The sequence below is a fragment of the Pan paniscus genome, chromosome 14 (genome assembly GCF_029289425.2).
Source record: "Pan paniscus chromosome 14, NHGRI_mPanPan1-v2.0_pri, whole genome shotgun sequence".
Taxonomy (NCBI): domain Eukaryota; kingdom Metazoa; phylum Chordata; class Mammalia; order Primates; family Hominidae; genus Pan; species Pan paniscus.
Window position 1 is genome coordinate 110,437,349 of NC_073263.2, and position 23,530 is coordinate 110,460,878.

General features: G+C 40.0%; 1 protein-coding gene across 1 annotated transcript in view; it reads left to right on the top strand.

The window, feature by feature from the left end:
- The window catches only part of MYO16 (myosin XVI), a 585,697-nt gene that overhangs the window by 324,865 nt on the left and 237,302 nt on the right, over window positions 1-23,530 (top strand). Inside the window, exons 17-20 of the mRNA XM_024925327.4 lie at window positions 10,734-10,845; window positions 14,573-14,690; window positions 15,456-15,527; window positions 17,793-17,934. Of these exons, the coding sequence (XP_024781095.2) occupies window positions 10,734-10,845; window positions 14,573-14,690; window positions 15,456-15,527; window positions 17,793-17,934 (444 nt within the window). The remainder of the gene's footprint in view (window positions 1-10,733; window positions 10,846-14,572; window positions 14,691-15,455; window positions 15,528-17,792; window positions 17,935-23,530) is intronic.

The window sequence follows — 23,530 nt, forward strand, 5'->3', positions numbered from 1 at the left end:
TCACACCATACTTTATCAGCATTTGATGAAGGTCAGGGGTGGGCCTGGATGAACCTGCCTAAGAATACCTTTGTCAGTAGTAACTATCTGTACGTGGTCATGTGTCTGAATCAAATAAACTATAATATTTGCATATTACTGAAGTTTTGGTGAAGATGCCTATGTTAGTCGGTATTTAAGACACAGGGTTGGGTTGAAGTTTATCCTTCCTGTTGGTGCTGTGGACATGGCCTTACACATGCTTTCTGGTCACCTTCTCCCCTGAGGAGGACTTCAGCACCTGTTCAGCCTTGCCTGCGGCATATTTCTGTGTGCATGCGCGCTGCCCTCTTCCTGTACAGAACCCTCCCTAGGCTGAGGATGTCTTGGTGTGAGTTAGAGAAGGTTCTGCCCACCTCTCCCTCCAGTCAGATGCAGCTCCCCAGGCCTTGACTTGTTAAACTAATCCTACCATCTTCAAGGCCAGGCCAACCCACACTTTCTGAGCAAAAAGGTATTTTTCTCTCCATTTCACAACTTCACTCATTGAAATATCAGCAGTTCTGGGTGTGTGTTTCTGGCCGTGTTTATGCTGGACACAAGGCTCGGGGATGAGTTCAGGCTGCGGTCAGCCCCTTAACCGTTGTCCAGGGCCTTCTGTGCAAGACACAGCCACCCTGTCTGTCTCCACCCCCCGGCTCTCCCAACTAGACGTTTCCAAGAAACAAATAATTGGCCATACGATCGTTCACTATGTGTAAGGTGTCAAGAGTTTTGAATTTGTTTCACCAGATGTTTTGAAATATTTCAACTGATTAGAAAAATATGGATGAACTATTCTGGGAATGTCACAAGACCCGAAGACTTTCTGAATGTGTAATTTGTTAAAAGGATTCTGTTCTTTTCCTGAATTTATTAGATTCTGTTCTTTTCCTGGAGACCACTGACAAGATTTTCTCTTTCCAAACAAAACAGTTTGTGACTCATATATTAATACTTTCCAGGTGGAGACTTATGTATCTGAACGCATGGTTAATAAAAAGTTGTACTCATATTCCTTGAGGAGGGGGAGACTTAAAATTTAAAATTAGTTAATATGTTTCAGATAGTTCGAAAACAATACAGAAAAGAATTTCTGTTTTAGGAGCAAAGTGAGGGTGCATGGGCAAAAAGCAGCACTTGGCCATCGTCATTAGCGAAGTGTGCTGTCTTTATTGATACCAACTGTTTAATTTTGCCTTATTTGGCTTCTGTTTATATATTAAACATCACCAAGTAAAAAATAGCTCTGCCCACAATAGAGAAGACACTGTTCCTTTGTATTCGCACAGCAGATAAAAAAACTGAGCAACACATTGTGTTTGTACTCTGTGAGTCTCTGACTTGGTGAATGGACTAAACAAGTTTGTCTTTAAGTAGTAACATTTTTATTTATACTTGAACCTTCAATCCCAGCGTGCCTTGGGTAGGCAAGTAGGCACACAAGGATTGTTTCATGCGCGCTGATCTCTGCGCCTGCCGAGCGGGGCCACACCTGCACCCTGGAGACACAGTAGGTGTGGCCTCAGGGAGAGCACACAGGCCTTTGAAGTTCCATGGGGATGTTTTTGGCAAACAGTCAATGTTTGTATTTGATCTTCGAATCATATCTATTCCCACTCCTTAGAGTGATGCTTCATGCTGGATGGTAACATTTTTTGTCTGTGCCTCCACATAGCACTTCTTGAAAGAAATCTCCAGTGTGGACTCCTCTGTTCAAAAGGAAAATCCTCCTGTGATTTAGTCCATGGCTTAATCTTACTTATGTGTTCTCAGGTGACACAAGAAACTTATTCCAGGACTAGTTTTACTTTGCCTCAAAGCGAAAGTATTAGCACACACACCCACACTCACACCTCACACCTCACATATATACACAAATTATTTTGGCTATGTTATGGACTCACTTTGGAAGACATAGCATCAGCCTGCTCTTTGTTGTCAGGACAATAAACAAGTTGGTTAAATGGATGAGTTAATTAGAAATAGCACATAGTCAACAGTTGTTGTTACAGACTTATTTTCAATAAATTTAACTTGTAAGGAAAACCATTTCTTGTCCAAAGCACAAGTCGAATTTTATACAATTGTAACACATATTCATCTGGTTTGCCACTGTTTCTTCTGTAAGAACGAAGATAACTGTATTGCTGGAGAAGGTGTGCTTTTTTCATACTGATTGATAAAATTTTAATTAGAAACTTAGTCTAAAGAAGGCACCATCAGGCTTTGTGAAAAAGGGGAGTGGGAAGAACCAAGGAGCTTACAAAGCAAAAGATCTCCTAAAACTAGTGAGTTCAGCAATTGACAGGATATGAGATCAGTGCGCAAAATCAATCACATATATTAATCATTATGTATTAACAGTGAACGTGTGAAAACTGCAATTTAAAACATAACACCCTTTCCAATTTCTCCAGGAAAATTAAATACTTAAGTATACACTTAACAAAACATGTACAGAATCTGGAGGCTGAAAATGAAAAAAAATACCAATGAAAGAAAAAGAGACTTATAATGTTCATTTATTGGAAGATTCAATATAGTAAAAATGCCAATCATCCCTAAGGTGATTTATAGGTTTAGTGTAATTCCTGTTAAAATCTTAACAATATTAAGACACATATGGAAGCTTATTCTAAAATTTGTATGTAAAGGCACAGAACTTCTAATAGCTAAAAAAAATAATGCAAAAGAAGAATAAAATCAGAGGAACTACTCTACCCATATTAAGGCCTACCATGCAGCTAGAGTAATCCAGACATTATGGTATTGGTAGACAGACAGACACAAAGATCAAAGGAAGAGAAGGGAGAATACAGAAATAGACTCACACAAATATACTCACACACCAAAAGGTGATTTTTTGATGAACATACAAAACAATCGAGTGGAGGAAAGATCAACTTCAACAAAAGGTGCTGGACAACTGGGCATCCATAGGCAAAACAAGCAAAAAAAAAAAAAAATAGTAAAGCAAAGCCAAAATCTCACATATTATGAAAAAAATCAAGATGATCAGAGACCTAAATGTAAAGCATAAAGCAATACAATTTTTAGGGAACAAAAGAAGGAAATATTTGGGATCCATGACTAAGCAAAAAGAACTTAAGCTTGACATCAAAATCATAATCCACATTAGGAAAAATTGATAAATTATATGACATCAAAATTTAAAACTCTTATTCAGAAGACTTCATTAAAAATATCAGACAAGGTTCAGGCTGGGAGAAAATATTGCAACCTTCATATCCAACAAAGGACTAATATTTAGAATATATAAACAGCACTCCAAATTAACAGTAGGAAAAGAAAAATTGTTCTAGTCCAATTAGAAATGGGCAAAAGACATGAAGGGATATTTCACCAAATATGAATATACGGATAGCACATAAGCATGTGGAAAGGTGTTGAGTGTTATTAACCACTAGATAAACGCACATTAAAACCCTGATAAGATACCACCACATACCTATCAGAACAGCTCATAAAAAAACATTGTGACAGCATCAAATGCTGGCGAGGATGTGAAGAAACTCACTGCCCCCTGCATTGCTGGTGGGAATGTAAAATAGTGTACAGCCGTGCTAGAAAAGAGTGTGACAGTTTCTTATAAAACTATAGATGCAACTACCGTATGACCCAGGTATTGCACTTCTCAGCATCCGACCAAGAGAAGTGAAGGTGTATGTTTACATAAACACCTCTATGTAAATGTTCATAGTAGCCTTATTCATAAGAGCCCCACTAGAAACACTCTAGATGTTTCTCAGACGGCTAAGTGGCTAGACACACTGCTGTGTGTTAACACTGGAATACTGCTCGGCAGCAGAGTGAAACAGTTTAGCCGTACACAGCATGAATCCACAGAAAACTGTGCTCCCAGTTTTTGATTCACAGTTTGGTAGAGCTTCTTTATTTTTCCCTTTAGAAAAATTCGTATTGAGAACTTTATAAACTTGATAACAGATGTAGGGATGATTTAAAAGCATTACCTTCCTCAAAACGTTTTTTTTTTTTTGTTTTTTACTTTAAGTTCTGGGATACATGTGCAGAGCTTCTTTTTCTTATGATTACGCGTAATACTTTTTGATATTTAGAAAGACTGGGGAATATGGAAAAGAACAAAAAAAGAAGAAAACGATTGGTATGCACCACGAACACCTGTCTTGGAGAAACCCCTGTAGATGGGTGCTCAGATTCTTCCAGCTGCTATCTATTCCTTCCTTTTAGTTGCACTTGGTTTTCTTGGGACTTTTGTGACTAGCTCACAGGGAGACAGAAAAAATGCCAAAACCTCATGATATGAAGTTAATCAATGGAAAGTGAATTATGCATCAACCTAGAGGCCGTGGAGAGCGGGAGGAGTGGGCGTCTGATGATGAACACTGTGAGGGCAAAGGCTGTGGGGTTGGCTGGACGCCTTCCCCAGGGCCTGTATGTTCCCCAGGATGTCCCTGCCAATTAAATACCTGTTGAAATTATGTTATTAAGTGGCACTTTTCACAGCAATTATGACTTTTATGTGATTTGACACTTTAAGAACATAGAAGTTTATTTTTCCTAGAATTTGCTGTAAGGAGAAATAACCATGCAATTATTATTTAACCAAATAATAATTGGTTAAAATTTGGAGTGAAGAAATGAACAGTATATAAATTAATAAACAATGGCGATGTAGACAGATTTCTGGTGAGGAAAAATATTAACTAGTCTCCTTCAGTTGCCAACTCAACTCAGCACTTAAGATCAAGACACCTCTTCACTGCTTAAAAAATACAACTATCAGCCTGGCGTGGTGGCGCATGCCTGTAATCCCAGCACTTTGGGAGGCTGAGGCAGGCCAGATCACCTGAGGTCAGGAGTTTGAGACTAGCCTTGCCAACATGGCGAAATGCCGTCACTACTAAAAAAACATAAAAATTAGCCGGACGTGGTGGTGGGCGCCTGTAGTCCCAGCCACTCCACTCAGGAGACTGAAACAGGAGAATTGCTTGAACCTGGGAGGCGGAGGTTGCAGTGAGCCGAGATCATGCCATTGCACTCCAGCCTGGGAAAAACGAGTGAGACTCCATCTCAATAAATAAATAAATAAATAAATAAATAAATAAATAAACGATATATAGTTGATATCAGTGTTATTAAAATTTCTATGGAATTGGACTACCAAATTTCTACAATGTTTTTATCCTTTTTCTGTAAATGAAATGTAGGAGGCTTTAGGAATTGCTGACTTTCAGGAGAGGTGGAACAGAAAGACCTTCAGTGCGTCCCATCCGCCTTGCAGGAAACTCCTAAGCTTGAGAGACACTGGGCTCAGGGGCAGGACGGGGTGTGTTGGTTCGCCAGTGACTAGCTTCACAACTTTAAACAAACTTCAGTGCCCTTATTTCTGAAATATGTAAAATAATGGCTCCTTTTGTGAATTGTTGTGGAGACTAATGGAGGAAGTGCCTCAAAAACACCCAGTGGAGAATTTGGCCCATCAGTATCAAGAAATACTGGTTCCCATCGCCTTTCCCTTTGAGTGGAATTAAACAGTATTAATCCATCTGTAGTTTTTATTCCTCTATAGCACCAATGTTAACAGCCTTCTACCCCATGATAGAAACAACAGCCAGAATATTCCCTTGATCTTCCAATCTTATAAAAACAAAACAGCAATTACTCTTTACAAATGCTCTCTGAAATTTCTGACTCTGCACATGGAGATATCTGGATACTGCCAGTGTTCCAAGTTCCAAAGAGGATAAGAAAATAGGCTTAAGCTATAGATATGCAATTTTGACTCATAGAAGAATAATATAGAAGACACTGAATATTAAGTTAAAGGGTATGAACGCTAGAGGTTATGTGACCGTGAATCAATAACGGGGCAAAATTGGCAACTCTCAGATGAAACTCTTGCTTTGATTTATCTAGGATGTTTCTCAACCACTGTGTTGAGATTAGTGGGATCACATCTGTGGAGCTGAAGCGAGTCCACTGGCCACTGGGAAGTCCATGACCCATTACCCACCATTATTCTTACCTATTTCAAACTGTTAAAAAAAAAAAAAAAAGTCTGGGAATGCCATTGTAACATTGCATCAATGATTGTCAACTTTCAGGCGATTCACGTCAGTATAGAACAGCCAAGTGTAAACTACGATCTTTTCCTTTTACCTATTTGTTACTTTTATCTGTCTGAGGAGTATAGAAAAGCATATTTTATGGTTTAAGATGATTAAAATTTTTCAGAATGTTTATTTTACTCGTCACAGTTATTTATTTGATTAAGAACTTCATTAATGACAGAGTACATTGACTAAAAGTTGCCTGCATAGGCAAGATGTAGTCATTCTGGGAAATACTCACATTCTGTACATGCATTGCAACCTGAGTGTAGGAGGCATACCACATGCAATATCTCATTTGTCATTCACAAAATCGCTGTGAACTAGAAATGGAGAATTTTTAAACCTATTTTTAATATATTTTTACTCTGTTTTACCGATAATATTTAAATGTTTTGAGTTTTGTTTTTTTTTTTTAGAAATTGTCAAATATTACTTAAATATGTCTCCAGATTCTTGGTTTCCGTATTTTACCATACATATTTTCCAAGTTTTTTTGCCCTTATGTGAGATTTCGTGATGGAGTGATGTCAAAGGGAAAATTAGTATTTTTAATCTCCAAAAAATAAACATGTAGTTTTTTTAATTCCCATTTTAAGATATAGTTTTGCTGATAATTAAGAACCTCATTTCTAGTGAAATCATCCTAGATGCTTTTGAATAGTGGGAGAAGTTTAAGCATTGTATAAAAGGCATTGTTTTTTTTCTTCGTCTTTATGACAAGTTTTCTGGCTACAGAGGAAAATGCTCACAACCAAGCTGAAGCCATCTTTCCTGCCATCAGGCAAACTGCCCTTTCAGATTGTCTGTTTTGAATTGGTTCCCACCTGACCCACTACGTAGTTAACAGACCTGTCTGCAACTACCGAGATTTCTTCACAGGGCTTCGTCTACCCAGAATTAACTGAAATAAACATGCCGCTGTATTCGCACTTTCTCATGGAGCAGGTCATAGCTGCTGTAAATTCTAGGCTAAAAAGTAAAATAAAATGGAGGATGGGGAGGTTTAAAGAAATACTTAAGCTAGCTGGTGCAGGGCTGCAGGGAGCTTACTAATTGATTACTTATCAAGAATTGTAAAAGAATTTTTTTTTTTTTGCCCCTTTGACTCTAATGAAAACAGGAGCCAATTGTTATTTGCAAGACAAGTGGCCCCTCAATGGATTATTAACCTGTGCAATGATCAAGTAAGTCAGAAAAAAAGAGAATGTCAGGAAGATGCGTAGAAACCTGCTGCGAGGACCAGAAGTATGGAGAGGGGTTACAGTTTTTATCATTAAAACCTGCTGTGAGGACCAGAAGTATGGAGAGGGGTTACAGTTTTTTATCATTAAGATTTATCACTAGGGCCAGTGTGTGGTGGCTCACACCTGTAATTCCAGCACTTTGGGAGGCCAAGGCATGCAGACTGCTTGGGATCAGGAGTTCAAGACCAGCCTGGGCAACATGGCAAGACCCTGTCTCTACTAAAAATACAAAGAATTAGCCAGGCGTGGTGACATGTGCCTGTGATCCCAGCTATTCGGGAGGCTGAGGTGGGAGGGTCACTTGTGCCTGGGAGGCAGAGCTGCAATGAGTTGAGATCACACCATGCCCTCCAGCCTGGAGACAGAGCAAGACCCTGTATAATAATAATAATAATAATAATAATAATAATAATGATAATAATAATAAAGGTTTATCGCTAAAGGTTTATAGATTGCAGACAGAAAGACCCTCTGACCATGGTAAGCCAGTTTCTTACTGACATCATTGTCCTTGACCTTTTCCTGTTCCACTGCCCCAAACCCCAGCTTGCTCACCCTCCATCAGGCATTTGAGGAGCCCTAGAAGGAGTAACACCACCCCAGGAGCTGGTCGCCACCGCTACCTGGGCACGGCATCCTGCGGCATCAGCTGAGCTCCTGCTGCTCTCTGCTCCGCAGCTGTGTCCCTTCTCTGCAGCAAATGTCTTAGGTTCCCACGACCTTCACCTAGTCATCGAAACCTCCAACCTCTTTCTCTCCTGGAAAAACCAAAGCCACAACCATTGGTTGCCCTGCTCCCCTAAGATGGCACCAGCCTTCAGGGTCATGTTTGTCACCTTACCTGTGTCGTCCTAGAAAGTCAGGTTGTTTCTGCAGCGAGAGGCAGACCCTCCCCGTGCACCAACTCCACAGCCTCTCCTTACCTCATCCATGTCCCCCTCTTCAGGATTTTCCACAGCTCCTTTTCTTGAAGTCTTTTATGCGGTTTTTTGGTGCTTCTATCTCAGCAGATTCATCTTCCAAAGTCTCTCCCACACCCCACTCCAGCCCCTAGATTGTTCTTCCACCATCAGCCGAGATTGAGGAAAAAGAAGTTCTCACAGATCCAGCTCACATGGCCACCATGGTCTGCTTCTCCCTTCCAATTCCAGGAAACATTCCCTTTGTCAAGGGCACAATTTCCTTGTTTCTGTGGTCTCTTTTCCATCACTATCATTCAGTCTTAAAGTCACCTTCTCCAGCCAGGCGCGGTGGCTCATGCCTGTAATCCCAGCATTTTGGAAGGCCGAGGCCGGTGGATCACGAGGTAAGGAGTTCAACCAGCCTGGCCAAGATGGTGAAACCTCGTCTCTACTAAAAATACAAAAATTAGCCGGGCACGGTGGCGGGCGCCTGTAATCCCAGCTACCCAGGAGGCTGAGGCAGGGGAATTGCTTGAACCCAGGAGGTGAAGGTTGCAGTGAGCCAAGATTGCCCCACTGCACTCCAGCCTGGGCAACAGAGGGAGATTCTATCTCAAAACAAAACAAAACAAAACAAAAAACACCTTCTCCTTTTGTTTTAATGACTTAGATTTTTTGTAACATTCTTACTCTGTCCTGGACACTCCATTCTTTCCTCAGCCCTAATTCCAGTGTCTCATTTTGGGTGAGCTCACCCACTCCCATGGTTTTAGCCTTCTGCGTATTGATGACTTCCAGATCCTATTCTCTAGTGTTTTTCTGAATTCCAGATCTTTATAGCTATTATTTCGTGGGACTATATTTAAACTTTAACAAGTAGTTTAAAGTCAATGTGTCTAATATCAAATATAAGACTTTATCTCTCCAGAAACCTATTCCTCCTCTTGAGAATGTTTTCCAGTTGAATGGGCCCGCAATCCACCCTGTTTTCCCAGACAGAGACTTGCTACTCATCATGAGCTCCCTGCTTTCCACCTCCCCGTGCCCAGTTCACCCCCTTGTACTGCCAGCTCTCTCTCCTCCCTTCCCCTCTCCCCATCCGTCCTCTTCTTCACCACTGCTGGCCTCTCACTGGGCCACACGCTCCCCTTACTTGCCTTACCTCTTTGCAGGTAATCTTGCCCTGGGCTACCAGGATATTCTTTCCAAGGCGCCAACATGATCATGCCACTTCTTTGTTGCAAGGCCCTCAGAGCTGCCCGTCACTTCCAAGACATGACAAACTCTTTTTTTTTTTTTCAAGCTATACAAAGCCCTGGCTACTTCTCCAATCTCATCAATCTTTGCTCATCTCACCGTAGGCTCCAATTTTGCACACATGGATATATTTTCCCCGTATACATCATGCTTGACCAATTCTTTCTGCTTTGTACATGTTCTAATTATTCCAGGGATAACCTGAAAGCCTGGGAGTTGCTTGGCAAATTCTTGGAATCACAGCCTGCTTTTCCCCACTGTGTTTCCTCATTGTCTACTTCTGGTTGCAGCCCCTTCCTGCACACTTATACCTAGAGTCTATCTCTCTGATTCTACCTCCCTTATCTGTGCCCCTGGATAGTTTATTTTGCTGTTGTTGAGTCCTTTTCCTTCACATTCTCAGCTGCTTGGTATTGCCTGTATTAGATAGGTGATTCGTACATGTTTGTTGAGGGAAAGGAGTAAATCAATGGCGTAATCAACCATCTCATTATTGAAAAGTACCAACAAGGAAAAATAATAACTTACTATAAATTAGGCATCTTTAGTTCAAATATTAATTACAAACCATATGATAGAACCTGTTGAATTTTTGTATGAAATTCATGAGTCACGGCCAGGTGCGGTGGCTCACGCCTGTAATCCCAGCACTTTGGGAGGCCGAGGTGGGTGGATCACAAGGTCAGGAGTTTGAGACCAGCCTGAACAACATGGTGAAACCCCGTCTCTACTAAAAATACAAAAATTAGCCGGGCGTGGTGGCACGCACCTGTAATCCCAGCTACTCAAGAGGTTGAGGCAGGAGAAACGCTTGAACCTGGGAGGTGGAGGTTGCAGTGAGCCAAGACTGTGCACTGTGCTCCAGCCTGGATGACAAGAGTGAAACTCCATCTCAAAAAAAAAAAAACAAAAACATGAATCACTTGTGACCTTCTCCTGTCACAAGGAAAGGTGCAGCTAAGATGAAAACCGAGTAAAGCAATGTAAATATGTCCTGGTACAACAAGAACTAATGTTTTCCTTTCCTGAGATATCATGTGCTGTGATGCACCAAATGCTTTGAAAACACGTGGGGACACCATGTCCAGGTGATTCCCATCATTTTAGAGATCAAATACGGCAGAAGTGACTTTTAACCACAGAAGTCTGACCGGAAGCCAGGCGATAACGTTACGCGCCTTGTCTCCTAACAGGTATTTGAACCAGACCATACAGGACGATGCATCCACAGGGGAGCGTTCTCTGAACAGGGAGAAATTGGCTGTTTTGAAACAAGCCCTGAATGTAGTTGGTTTCAGCAGCTTGGTGAGTCATGTCATAAATATTTCACTGAGAAAATCAACCTTCTACTGATTTATAAAAGTTATTCATTCAAAAGCATTTACTGAGCCCCTATGACGTTCCAGATGTTGCCGAGGACACTGATGATTCGGCAGACAACAAGCCCCAATCCCTGCCTCCTAGAGCTGACGTGCTAGTGGGGGCAGGGGGCAGGACTTAATCCACATGTTGAGGAAGAAAGGAACTAGGAAGAAAACAGAGCAGTCAGCAGAGAGTGGCAAGAGGAGAGGGTGCAGTTTCCAAGAGGGTGGACAAGGAGCCCTTTCCCAAAATGAATATAATATATACATTATATATATTTTTAAATATATATTTATAATATATCATTTTAAAATATTTAAAATATATTTTAATAGCTCATAAACTTTATAAATTATATTTATAAAATATAATTTAATATATTTAAATATATATAATATTTAACATATATATTTTATATATGTATCCAAAACAGATCAAATAACTTTATACTTGATCAACCCATGAAAAAACTGATAAACCTGAAGTAACTGTTCATGTTAAGAATCACTTGAAAATTAACATAATCACCTTGTTAAAACATCTTCCGGAACAATATAAATGTTTTAATATTGTCATATTTAATTGCACAGAATGGCCAAGTACCTGCAAGCATTACGAAGCTGAAAAATTACACTTTAAAACTTTTAGATCATGGCCGTGCCGTAGAAACATCTATGATGATGGAAAAGTTAGTGACCTGCACTGTGCTGTACCACAGGGTAGTTTCCAGCCACGTGTGGCTCCTGGATGCTTGAAGTGTGGCTAGTGGGCTGAAGAAATAAATGTTTAATATTTCTTTATTTTAATTAATGTAAATTGACATAGCCATGTGTGGTTAGTGGTTACTGAATCAAACAGCACCCAGCCAGTGAATAAGACATAAGAAATGGTCTAAGACTTGAGAGAAACCTCTCAGAATTCCCTTCAATCTCTATTTCCCAGAGGCATTATCTCTGCCTCCATTCAACATGGTGGTGTTTTGGATTATGGTCAATTTACGGCCAATTCCTCAAGAATATTTAATATAATATCACAGGGATAACTTGGACATGCCACTAGTTCACAAGCCCAGATTAGGTCACAGATTTAAATCTCTTCTTTTTATTTTTCTGAAGCCAATACATGGATGGATTTGGGTCTGTGTTTATTTCCCTGCCCACACCGTTATGGCTGACGGGGCAGTGAGTAGGTGGGGAGGGTGGAGAGGTCCACAGGAGGAAGGGGAAGGAAGTGAGGCCCACCCTAAATGAGTGAATGCAGGGGCACCTTGCTGCACCCACCCTTGCTGTGTTGAGAGACTGGAACTCGAGGAGCCTGCAATCACATGGCATCTCATTCTTTTTGGCTCTGATTACCCGGCCTCTGTTTTTCTCCTCTACTGAGTCCTACCCACTGGCACTGTTCTGTCTTTGCACTTGCTGCTGTGGTACTTTTTTGTTTTGATTTTTTTCCCTCCTTCCATGCCTGAAATGTCTGCTTCCTCATAGGAAGTGAAGCTAGAGATATGGATAGAAACCATTCTGCCAAAATACCAGTTGCCTGGAAACAGGGCTTTGAAAATTCATGACTGATCCTCAAAGGCAGGGCGAGCAAAGTACACTTTCTGACTAAGGTAACCCAGGGAGACTCATAGCCTTCTTGGTAAAAGAAGTATGCACGCCCTAGCAAAAAACATGAAATTAATTTCTTCATCCTGACCCTGGGAGTGACTTGAATGGTGAGTTGAGTCCACTTTAGAGGGATAGATTATGTCCAGTAAGATTCAAAGAAAGGTATTTCTGGGCCAGTGAAGTCCTTGAATCAACACTGGTGATTGTGGTCCTGACAGATCTGTTCGTAACAGTGCCTCCAGCTCTGCCGTCTAGCCGGGCGGCAGGGATGGCTGCTCACTACACAGAGACGCAGAAGCACAGCCTCCTTTCTGCTCAGGAAGGAGTTTATTTTTACTTTTGTCATAGGGTCCACCACACTGTAATGCACATTATAGCTATTTTCACAGCTCTGTAAACTGTGAGGTTCTTGAGGGCAGCACAGAGTCTTCGGCTGTCTATCCAGAGGTGCCTATCTTGTAGGTACCGGAACCTTTCATGAAGACTAATTGATTTAAAGGAAAAAAAAAAAAGCTGGGCATGGTGGTGCACGCCTGTAATGCCAGCACTTTGGGAGACCAAGATGAGCAGATTGCTTGAGGCCAGGAGTTTGAGACCAACCTGAATAGCATAGTGAGACCCCCATCTCTACAATTTTTTTCAAAAACATTAGCTGGACACTATTTTTTGCCTGTAGTCCCAGCTACTCAAGAGGCCGAAGTGGGAGGATCACTTGAGCCCGGGAGGTCAAGGCCGTAGTAAGTTATGATTGCGCCACTACACTCCAGCCTGGGCAACAGAGTGAGACCCTGTCTCAAAAAAAACAAAAAAAAGGAAAAAAAATAAGTTGACAAGTAGTTAAGTAATTTGAGAGGCTTGAATAATGCCATTTTATACAGCATAAGTAAATTAAATTTGAAAAAAAATTTATGATTTAGGGGTTAACCAAAAACATTTTTATATGTATATCACTTTCATAAAATATTATTATACCTGAAAATTAGAGATCATTCTTTTCAATGCTCTCACTTTAAAATTGGTAAAATCATACCTTATTATGAAAACTACAAGCTCTGGGGAAAATCACGGAAGTCTCAAGAAGTGTATTGTTTCCACTGTGTATTTATAAAGCACATCAGCATTGTTCTTAGAACCGCTTCCACAGTAGTTAGGGAAGGAGTTTTTGTTCTCAAATTACAGATTAGGAGACTGAGAACAGAACAGGCTATGCCACTTGCCCTTCACGGGGCTCAACCTGTTTTACTGTTGATATCATCATGCTAAATATTTGACATTCTAGAAAAGTACAGTTTAACTTGCAGCTTTTTCTTGATTTTTCATTCTTGCCAAAAAATGACTATCCAAAATCAAATTTAAGGTCTCATTTGTTTTATGCAGCGTTCCAGATTCTCTTTCAGCATTCTCTTACTTCCTGCTACCCTCTGCTCAAGGATAGCTCTTGCCAACATCCATTTTTTTCTGTTTTCCTTAAAATACCTTAAAAAACAATTCGCATTTTTTGAGTCTAGGCACAGTTGTTTTCATTAGGCCTCCTTTAGTTTTTCCAGGAGAAGTAAACAATTCTGTAATCATCGTGTTAATTTATCTCATAAGAGAGATAGCGAAGAAATGAACACCATGATGTAGGTTCTTGAATGAAGCGGCCACAGCAACTGCAAAGTCTAAATAGCGTCCAACGTGAGCCTGGAGAGGAGGGGGAGTGAAGTCTAACCTTACAAGTGAAGCCCAGCCAGTCAAACCCTAAGCACACAATTATTCATTTTTGTTATGACAATTATCTACAAGCTGTTAATTTATATCAGAATATTATTTCCTGACTCTCTTATATTTCAGGAACAGGAACATTGATTTAGAGAAAATATGTTTTGAATTATGAGGTTTTGATGTTGAGGTAGAGACTGGTAGTTTTCTTGCCATATCGAACATTTGGGATCTGCAAACTCACAACCTCATTAATAGGGTCATCACTTTTGTAACTTACTTTTAGATATTTAAAAATTTTGCCTTTTAATCTTTCTTCTAAGCACCCTATTCATTCTCTCTGTTTGTAAAATGCATAGGAGGTGGAGAATCTGTTCGTAATTCTAGCAGCAATATTGCACCTTGGAGACATTCGGTTTACTGCCCTGAATGAGGGGAACTCCGCCTTCGTTTCTGACCTCCAGCTCCTGGAACAAGGTCAGTGGAACATGACCTTCTGACATTTAACCACATTGATGTGCAATTTTGTAGATCTACCAGTAGATGGAGACATAGTACAGAAAAGCCAGTTGGCTTAAACCCTTTCCTCTATAGTAGAATTCAGTGAGGGGGGAAAATTGTCTACTTTGTTTTTTCTTATAATCTGTTGTGGAAATGAGTAGCAAGATGTACTTTTATGTTCTCATTCTGTGCACCACATTAACAACACTGATTCTTTAGCACATACTTGTTGTTTATTTATATTGTTCTAAGTTCCCTTCACCCCACCACCCAGTGTATTTTGGGAGCATGTTATTAGCTAAACATTTTAAACAGAATGTAATTAATTCCCTTTCAAAGATCTTGCCAAAAATCTCTCTCTTTGAAGTTGCCTCGTTAGTCGCTCCCAGATTTTTAAAAAATACCTTAAAACCACAGATTGTCAGGAAACAACATATCTTCACCTATATCAAAGAGATTTAACCAGGAACCTGGAAAAAAACAATTCCATACCATCTGTGAGGACAGGGAGGAAAAACATCTGCTGTGATTTAATGCACAGAACTGTAAGAACTCATTAATATTTTGATTGCTGTAAGATGTTTCTCTAGTTGAATTTGACAATTACAGTGGTAATGACTTTTTAAAATACTCATGTTTTTTGTGCCTATATAAAACTTACCAATTATGGCCATAAAATTCAATGTTCTTGGTATCAAAAAATATACTAACTTTATGTTTATAATGCTGATTTAATTTTAGTGGCTGGAATGTTACAAGTATCAACAGATGAATTGGCATCTGCCTTAACAACTGATATTCAATATTTTAAAGGTAATTTTTTTATGCTCTAACATCTTTGTGCAATTTAGAATCAAATATGAAAATTAAATACAGTTTGACTTGTCCCCACTTAGTGAAACTATTTCTATGAATTGAATGCCAAATGAGGAAAGCATTCTGAGCCTGTTTGGTCATTTGACATGACTATAGTGTAGACTCTTTATGCTCCTGGGAGACCATTTTGCCTAACTGGTCACCCTTTCTAGATAATCTGTCACCTTAGAAAAACAAAACCATCAATCCAAGAGGGTTTCTTCAAAGAAAATATTGGATCCATTTGCATGTGTGGTGCCATGCTGCACTCTTCAATGAAGGACCAACCTTTTCCTGCTACCTCATTGGTTAGAACAGCTGTCATTTATTGGACATATATAAACTGATAGGCCTTGTGCCAAGTCCTATAAAAATTGTAGTGTTTGAATTCTCACAGATTGCTCTGATGTGGGCATTACTATTTCCATTTTAACAGAGGGGAAAACTAAAATTCGAATAAGTTAAATAACTTTGAACCTCAAATCACTAGTAAGTGACATGTTTGGAATTAGAATCTAGCACTGTCTGACTCCCAGATGACATGCTTAATCTCTATGCTACATGCATCTCTACTCAGTGAACACAGAGAGTGGTTTTCCCACATGATCTTCAAGTACTCACTCTAAATGATGGCCTTACTATTTTCCTCTTTATTGTGATTGTGAGAACTCACCATTCATCTAATCTTTTTTCTCTAAATTGCTACTATTCTTTCTCTATGGCCTTTTGGGCCTACATGCAGGTATTTAGGTAGATGAGTCATTATTCCTGCCTCACTTCTACTCTCAGAATATCCCCAAACTTAATGAATCTCCCCATTGTTCACTCAGTTGCCCAAAAGTTATACTTGATAGCTCTTTCTCTTCTACCTCCTCCATGCATAGGTCAGACACACGCCATAAATATCTCCCATTCCTACTGCCTTCCTTTCATTTTCATCAGCACTGCTGAATTTATCATTCTTTCCCTGCCTTACAGGAAGACACTCCTGGTTCCTCTTTTATCTCACCTTATCTCAACTTGCCCTCCTTCCACACTACTTCTGAAATAATCTTTCTGAAATGCAATAGGCATTTCAGGAATAAGGCCAACAGTCTTTCAAAGATACACCAGCTCATCACTTTAGATGGCTTAGGAGGCCCCACTGGCACCCTTGCCTCCAGCCACACTAAGCATCTTGAAGACATTGTTCTTCTTCGCACCTTCTTTTGAGAAACACTGAGCTCACTATTAGTATCTATGATTTCCTCTGCTTACACCACCCTCACTTGCTACCACCACCCTGTGGGTGACCCACCTTCCCTCCTCAGTCACATGGCTCCAGGAACATCAATTTCACAATGTCATAAATGGCCACACCCACTTTCACTGCCCCTTCCCCTTGTGTTGTTCCATCTCGATGGCCTTGAACTTGCAGCTCTCTGACTACATTTTCCGCCAGTATCAGTAGGTATCCTTCCTCACCCGTGCTTCTAACAGATTGAAAACACCTCAACCCGCATTGCATGTGGACCCCACCCTGTTCCTAGTCTCCTGCTCTGCCTGAGACGCCATGGTCAGCAAGTTTGGCCAAGGCCATAGAATATGAATTCTAGGCTCCCATTCACACTCAGCCCTCCTGCAACAGTGATGGGATAGGCTCAATGCCAAACCACCCTTGCTCTTTTTTCCTTGGGCCCACCTCTATTCTAGTCCCTTCCCCAAACCTATCACTCAAGAGTTCAATCACTGTCTCTTGGAGAATGACATAGAAATTCCTACCTAAGGCCCAATCTTCTTTCCAAACTCCAGAACCACATTCTTGTTGATGAGATCATGCCTTTGAAAATATTTAAAATATATCTGATTTTCCAGAAAGCCCGTTTCCACATGCCTTAGGATGATTCAGTATCCAAACCAGTGAGTTGTTATCAAAAGCCTTGCCAGGAGGGACCCTGCGAAGAACTGTTTCCCTAACTGAGGTGAAATTACACAACCTACAATAAAGGTGGAACGCTGTGGTCAACAATTCTAACAAAGAAGATTGCAATGTACATGACTTCTGCTTTAGGAAACATTTTGCGTAATAACTGACGGAGACCTCATTTATAAGAATCCGTGTAATTTTTATACATCACTTGTCTTGTGGATGTGTGGGGAATTAATAGGATATGTGGAGTTTTGGTTGGCTTCTAAATGAGGGAACCCTTGTGCTCACTCCTCCTTTCCTTTCTACCATTTTAGGGGATATGATAATACGACGACATACCATACAGATTGCTGAGTTTTTCCGAGACCTCTTGGCCAAGTCCCTGTACAGTCGTTTGTTTAGCTTTTTGGTGAATACCATGAATTCTTGCCTCCACAGTCAAGATGAACAGAAAAGGTAGGAGTTGACGGATGTTCAGTTCTGTTGTCATTACTGTAATAAATAACTTAAAGGCTCAACTCCAAAAGCAGCTTCATGTTACAGGGTGACCAATAAGTTAAACTTCATTAATATATTTTATTTTGACAAGGTAATCTGACTTGATGGGTTTTAATGATTATTCTTTAGGAAGTAAAACCCTCTCCCTGGGGTACCCTCCCATTTACACTGATGAATTAATAATCTTCTATGCATAGATATGCAAATGCATTCTTTATGGACTGAAGGTAGATGTGGCCTTTTGTGCACCAATAAATATAAAAATTTTATAAATCCAGGAAGAAGACACTCTAAGAACAGGTAAGGCACTGGAATTTGTGGAGTAACTCATGCCTCCTTCGGAACCTATTTCATGATGGGTTTTGGATCAGTAATTCTTCATCTTATTTCTTCACTTATTTCGTGGATTATGTGATAGAGGGTCTCTATGGTAATCATTTTGGTTCATATCCCTAATCTTTTTTTTATTTTTCTTTTTCTGAGACGGAGTTTCACTCTTGTTGCCCAGGCGGGAGTGCACGGGCACAATCTGGACTCACTGCAACCTCCGCCTCCCGGGTTCAAGTGATTCTCCTACCTCAGCCTCCCAAGTAGCTGGGATTACAGGCATGCGCCACCACACCCGGTTAATTTTGTATTTTTAGTAGAGATGGGGTTTCTCCATGTTGGTCAGGCTGGTCTTGAACTCCTGACCTCAGGTGATCTGCCTGCCTCGGCCTCCCAAAGTGCTGGGATTACAGGCATGAGCCACTGCGCCCGGCCCCTAAACATCTGAAACAGTAGATTTTCAGGGCTATTTCATCATCTAAAAATTATATCTCTCCATTACATATTATCAGTGGAAAACTTTCTTGTTATTCTTGTCACTAATAGTGACCTTGAGCAGACAGGGGAGCACAATCATAGTCACAAGTCTTCACGTACTTGTCTTCGAATGAAACCTGAGAATTTCTCAGTCATCCGTATAGACTTCTTAAATTTAAATTAAATTCCTGAAAATTGATGCCTTTAGAGGTTTCTTGGAAAACATTAGAACTAATATATATTAATGGGAATGTTCTTAAATAAATATAGACATCTCAGAAGATTTCAAAGACAAGAGGACACTGAAATTCTTATTAAAATGTACACATCTCAAATCCCACTGAACATTGATCAACATATTCAATAGTCTGATTTGAGAATAGCTATGGTATAATCCATATTTCAGCAGAAATATTGTAGTATTTACTATGACGAGGACTCTTGATTTTGCTATTGTTTATTGTTATCAGTTAATTTGTTAATTTCCTATAAGTATAAAGATGATTCACAGAATGATACTAATATGCTAAGTCTACCAAATTAGCTATGTATAAAATTATTGACAGCTCTGCTGAAGTTGACACTGAAAAAATGAATATATAAGTCCAGCTGTACATAGAAACTTCTAGAAAATTTTCATTTGACATTTAAATTTTACAGAGCCTTAAATTTATATAGTTGGAAATACTTATATAATGGTCTACAGTTTTTGCTACAAACACACACCCAGAGAAAAACTACAAACATAAACCATGGAAAACACATTATTTGTCTTTGCATGGGAATATTGCCACTGTGGCAATGTGTAAATTCATAAGGATGGTCTTATCTTTTAAAACTTATTACTAAGCATATGAATGAGAATAGAGATTAATGGGAAATTAGAGGTGAATCAACATATTAGAAGTTTGACTTATAAGAGACAGTATTCTCATTTCTGTCGTAACTCCCATATTTTCTTCTCTATTTCTCCCATGAGTCACCCAAACCTGAATTTAAATCCCCAGATAATGCAAGAAAAGGTTATATTTGCAGTATTTCTAATTCATTTAAATTCATGGAAAGCTTATGGTTTTGCAGATTTATAGGCCCATTTCCTAAGTCCCAGAAAAGTCTCAAAAATTTGGATAACCTTAGAATAGGCTCTTGTTGTTTACCAATCCTGTGTTTTTGAAATGTTGTAATCATGTCAGAAAAGATTATATAAATAAATAATATCCTTATGGTCAAAGTTGTAGAGCACATTGATTGTGATAGAATAGACATATTTTTCACAGTATATATGTATTTATTACTGTATATATATACACAGTTAATATACCTTGCGATAGAATAGACATACTTTTCATCCAGACATGTATATACATACAGTATACAGACATGTATACTGACTATATATGTGTGTGTGTGTGTGTGTGTGTGTGTATGTATTTGTAAATTTGGCAAGAGAGAATAAATATCACTACAATTTACTCTAACAAGTTATAAAGGGAAAATGAGTGAAATTGAAGCAGGTGAATGTCTATTTGTTACACGATGGATTCATTTCTTGGATTACAGTAAAATAGGTCCAATATTAATCATATAGCATTTTAAAATAATTCTACTTTCTCTACCTGGATCCAAATAGGTTTTGCTTCTAAACAAAAACCCTGGGTATCTTGCAGGTGAGGTTGATGCGATTAATTAAAATGAGCAGAAGTGTTTGCCACGTTTGCGGGATCAGAATCCGGTCTACGATTAATGTGTGGCTGCCTACTGGGGTGTTGTCCTCTGTGAGCCTGACTGCTGTGCAGTGCTTGGCCCGGACCCTGCGGGCTGGGGACCACTGAGGGCCACACGTAGTGGCACTTTAAATATTGAAACACACTGAAATTTTATTTATTAGGCTCAGCTGAAAATGATTTGGTCCAAACAGGTAAAATAATAACAGTAATAAAAAATAGCAATAATATAATGCCCTATATTTGCTTAAAACTTTGTTGTTCACCAAGCATGTACATGTAAATTACCTTGGGAAGAAATGTTGTTAAATAGCTAAAAACGACACAGTTGATTGTTAAAACGATGACTCTAGGAAAATGGGAAGCACTGCTCACAGTTGTGACTACTGTCTGCTTCCTCACATCTCCTCCCAATGCCCTTCCTCTGGAGAAACTCATGTAAAAACCAAAGGCTTACTATTTTCCTCATTTTCTGAGGCATTTCTTTTTCTAAACTATAATTTTATGACTTCTAAAATAAAGGATATTGCATATCATTTACATTTGTATGCGAATGTCATTATTACAAAACTCATGATTACAGTCTCCAGTAACGCAAGCACAGTTTCGCTCCATCCACTCCACCTTGGTCTCCCGCACACAGACAGAGCATCAGCCTCTCACGGCAGTACCTGTGCTCTCCTCACCGTGTCTTCCCCTCTCGTATGCTCCTGCTGCATCAGACACTCATGTGCTCAACTTTGCTCAGTGCTATCATGGTCTTTCGATGAGGGGGGGATTACTTAATAGCACCCATTTCCATCTCTGATTCTTAATTGATTGAGGAATAAGACAATGTAGTAAGAGGCCAGGCACAGTGGCTCATGCCTGTAATCCCAGCACTTTGGGAGGCCAACGCGGGTGGATCACCTGAGGTCAGGAATTCAAGACCAGGCTGAACAACATGGCGAACCCCATCTCTACTAAAAATACAAAAATACAAAAGATTAGCCAGGCGTGGTGGTGCATCCCTGTAGACCCAGCTACTCGGGAGGCTGAGGCAGGAGAATCACTTGAACCTGGGAGGCGGAGGTTGCAGTAAGCCGAGATCGTGCCACTGTAGTCCCACCTGGGCAACAAGAGCAAAATTCCATCTCAAAAAAAAAAAAAAAAAAAAAAGACAATGGAGTAAGGCATTTCGGAGTCAAAATAGCAATTTGATGAGTGACACAGCAGACATGAGAAGATGCCATTTACACCATGAACCAGTTGCTCCTGCCTGCTGCGCCCCTGACTCAGATCGACTTCACCACCAGTTCCAGTAAGCCCTGAAGCGGCCAGTGCCCTCTTAGAGCTTGGAGGAGCAGAGGCCATGACGTGATCCCCGCGAACGCAGGAAGACTGCCCTGAGCCCTCCTTGTCCAGGCTTCCTCCTAGACTCTGAGGGAATAAGTTGGTCTTCCAGAAGCCAAGAGACTTACAGCTAAAGGGGCTTCCTTTTCCTGTAAGAAAACCTCAAGTCTGTGAATAAGCATCTCCACCTAGCACATGTGAGTCCATGAACTTGAAAGATTGAGGGACAGTCTAATGCACAAAGGTATGTGGGCTTTGAGACTCCCATTTTGAGTGAGTTGGATCTTTTGTTGTTGTTGTTCTCTAGTGTTTTCGAGAGCATAGCCCTGAACTTGTCTGGCCACTAGGCATATGGAAGACCCATGTAGTTTATTCATAACTTGCCATCAGTTCACATTAAATTGATCATATTTAGCAATGAAAATATAATCTTAAATTACATTGAATTATTTCTAAAGAAAAACTAATAAAGTTGTTAAGTTTGTTTAGACTTTTCTAGAATTATTTGGCCTCTGCACCTCTGTGAATTGTCAGCTGACACCCAATGACCACCGAAGGTATTAACAAAGTCCTTGTTTAAACCATTTGGAGAGCCCATACATAGATTCCCATAATTTCACATATAGAAAATTGGCACCCACTGATGAACAGGGATGCCATGGATCTTCCATTCCACTCTCTTCACTGTCCACTTTTCCCCCAGTGGGTCCAAAGGCGTGTGGCCCTCTCTTCCCACAGATAACAGCCATTCTCCCCAAGGAGGCATCACCTCCACTCGGGTGTTTCATGAATTCCACCCAGACCAAAGCCATGCTCTGCTCATTCTTTTTAGGAATTGTGAGGTTGCCAGGGCTTCTTTTACAGTGTTAGCACGTTTGAGCGGCAAACAGCACCATTGTAGGGCTTCCCAAATGAGCTCAATCACCTCTCTGCCCGGCTACAGCAATCACATCGAGAACTGCGGATTGTTAAATATCTTTTTTTCTATAGCTCTGAATAGGTTTCTACCCGGGGTTTCACCACTGTGATTTAGAGCGTCATCTTAAGAACACACCTTGTGAGACAGAGAGGATTTGGTGTAGAATTTTCTTAATGCTTCTACTCTTTCATGGTCTATTTTGCCTCATTACTGAAGAAACCCTTTTCCATTTTGTGATACTAGCTGGCTGTTTCTAATGTAATATTGAAAGCCTTCCATTAAGTATTTGCCATTCTTTTGCTTAAGAAAATTGCAAACTTTTGAACCAGATAGCTGGGGGAACACGCTAAAATTACTGTTGATCTGAAAGGGCAGCATTATGGATAATATTATGGTGGCTGCCAGAAATGTGTCTGTTTTATGGTGGTCAACATTATAAGCAGAATTGTTCACAACTTTTCCAACTGAGTTGCCTTATACTTATTTCAGTGTAACCAAATTAACCATTATATGAAACTATTCTCACTTGTTTTGGTGTAACGCTATTAAAAAAGCATGACTTGTGGTATAATGAAAACATATTTTCTAATGTCCCACCTCCTTTTCACATTTATTCAATGGGGGTAATATTTTTCTGACTCTGAGATAAAACTTAATCAGGTCCCAAGACTTTTCTGGTCACTTTTAAATAAATCATAGTTCTATGGACCCTTTAATCCTGAAATAGCCAGCATTGGAGCAGAAATTAAGTATGTTCAAAGGTGAGAGTTCCCCT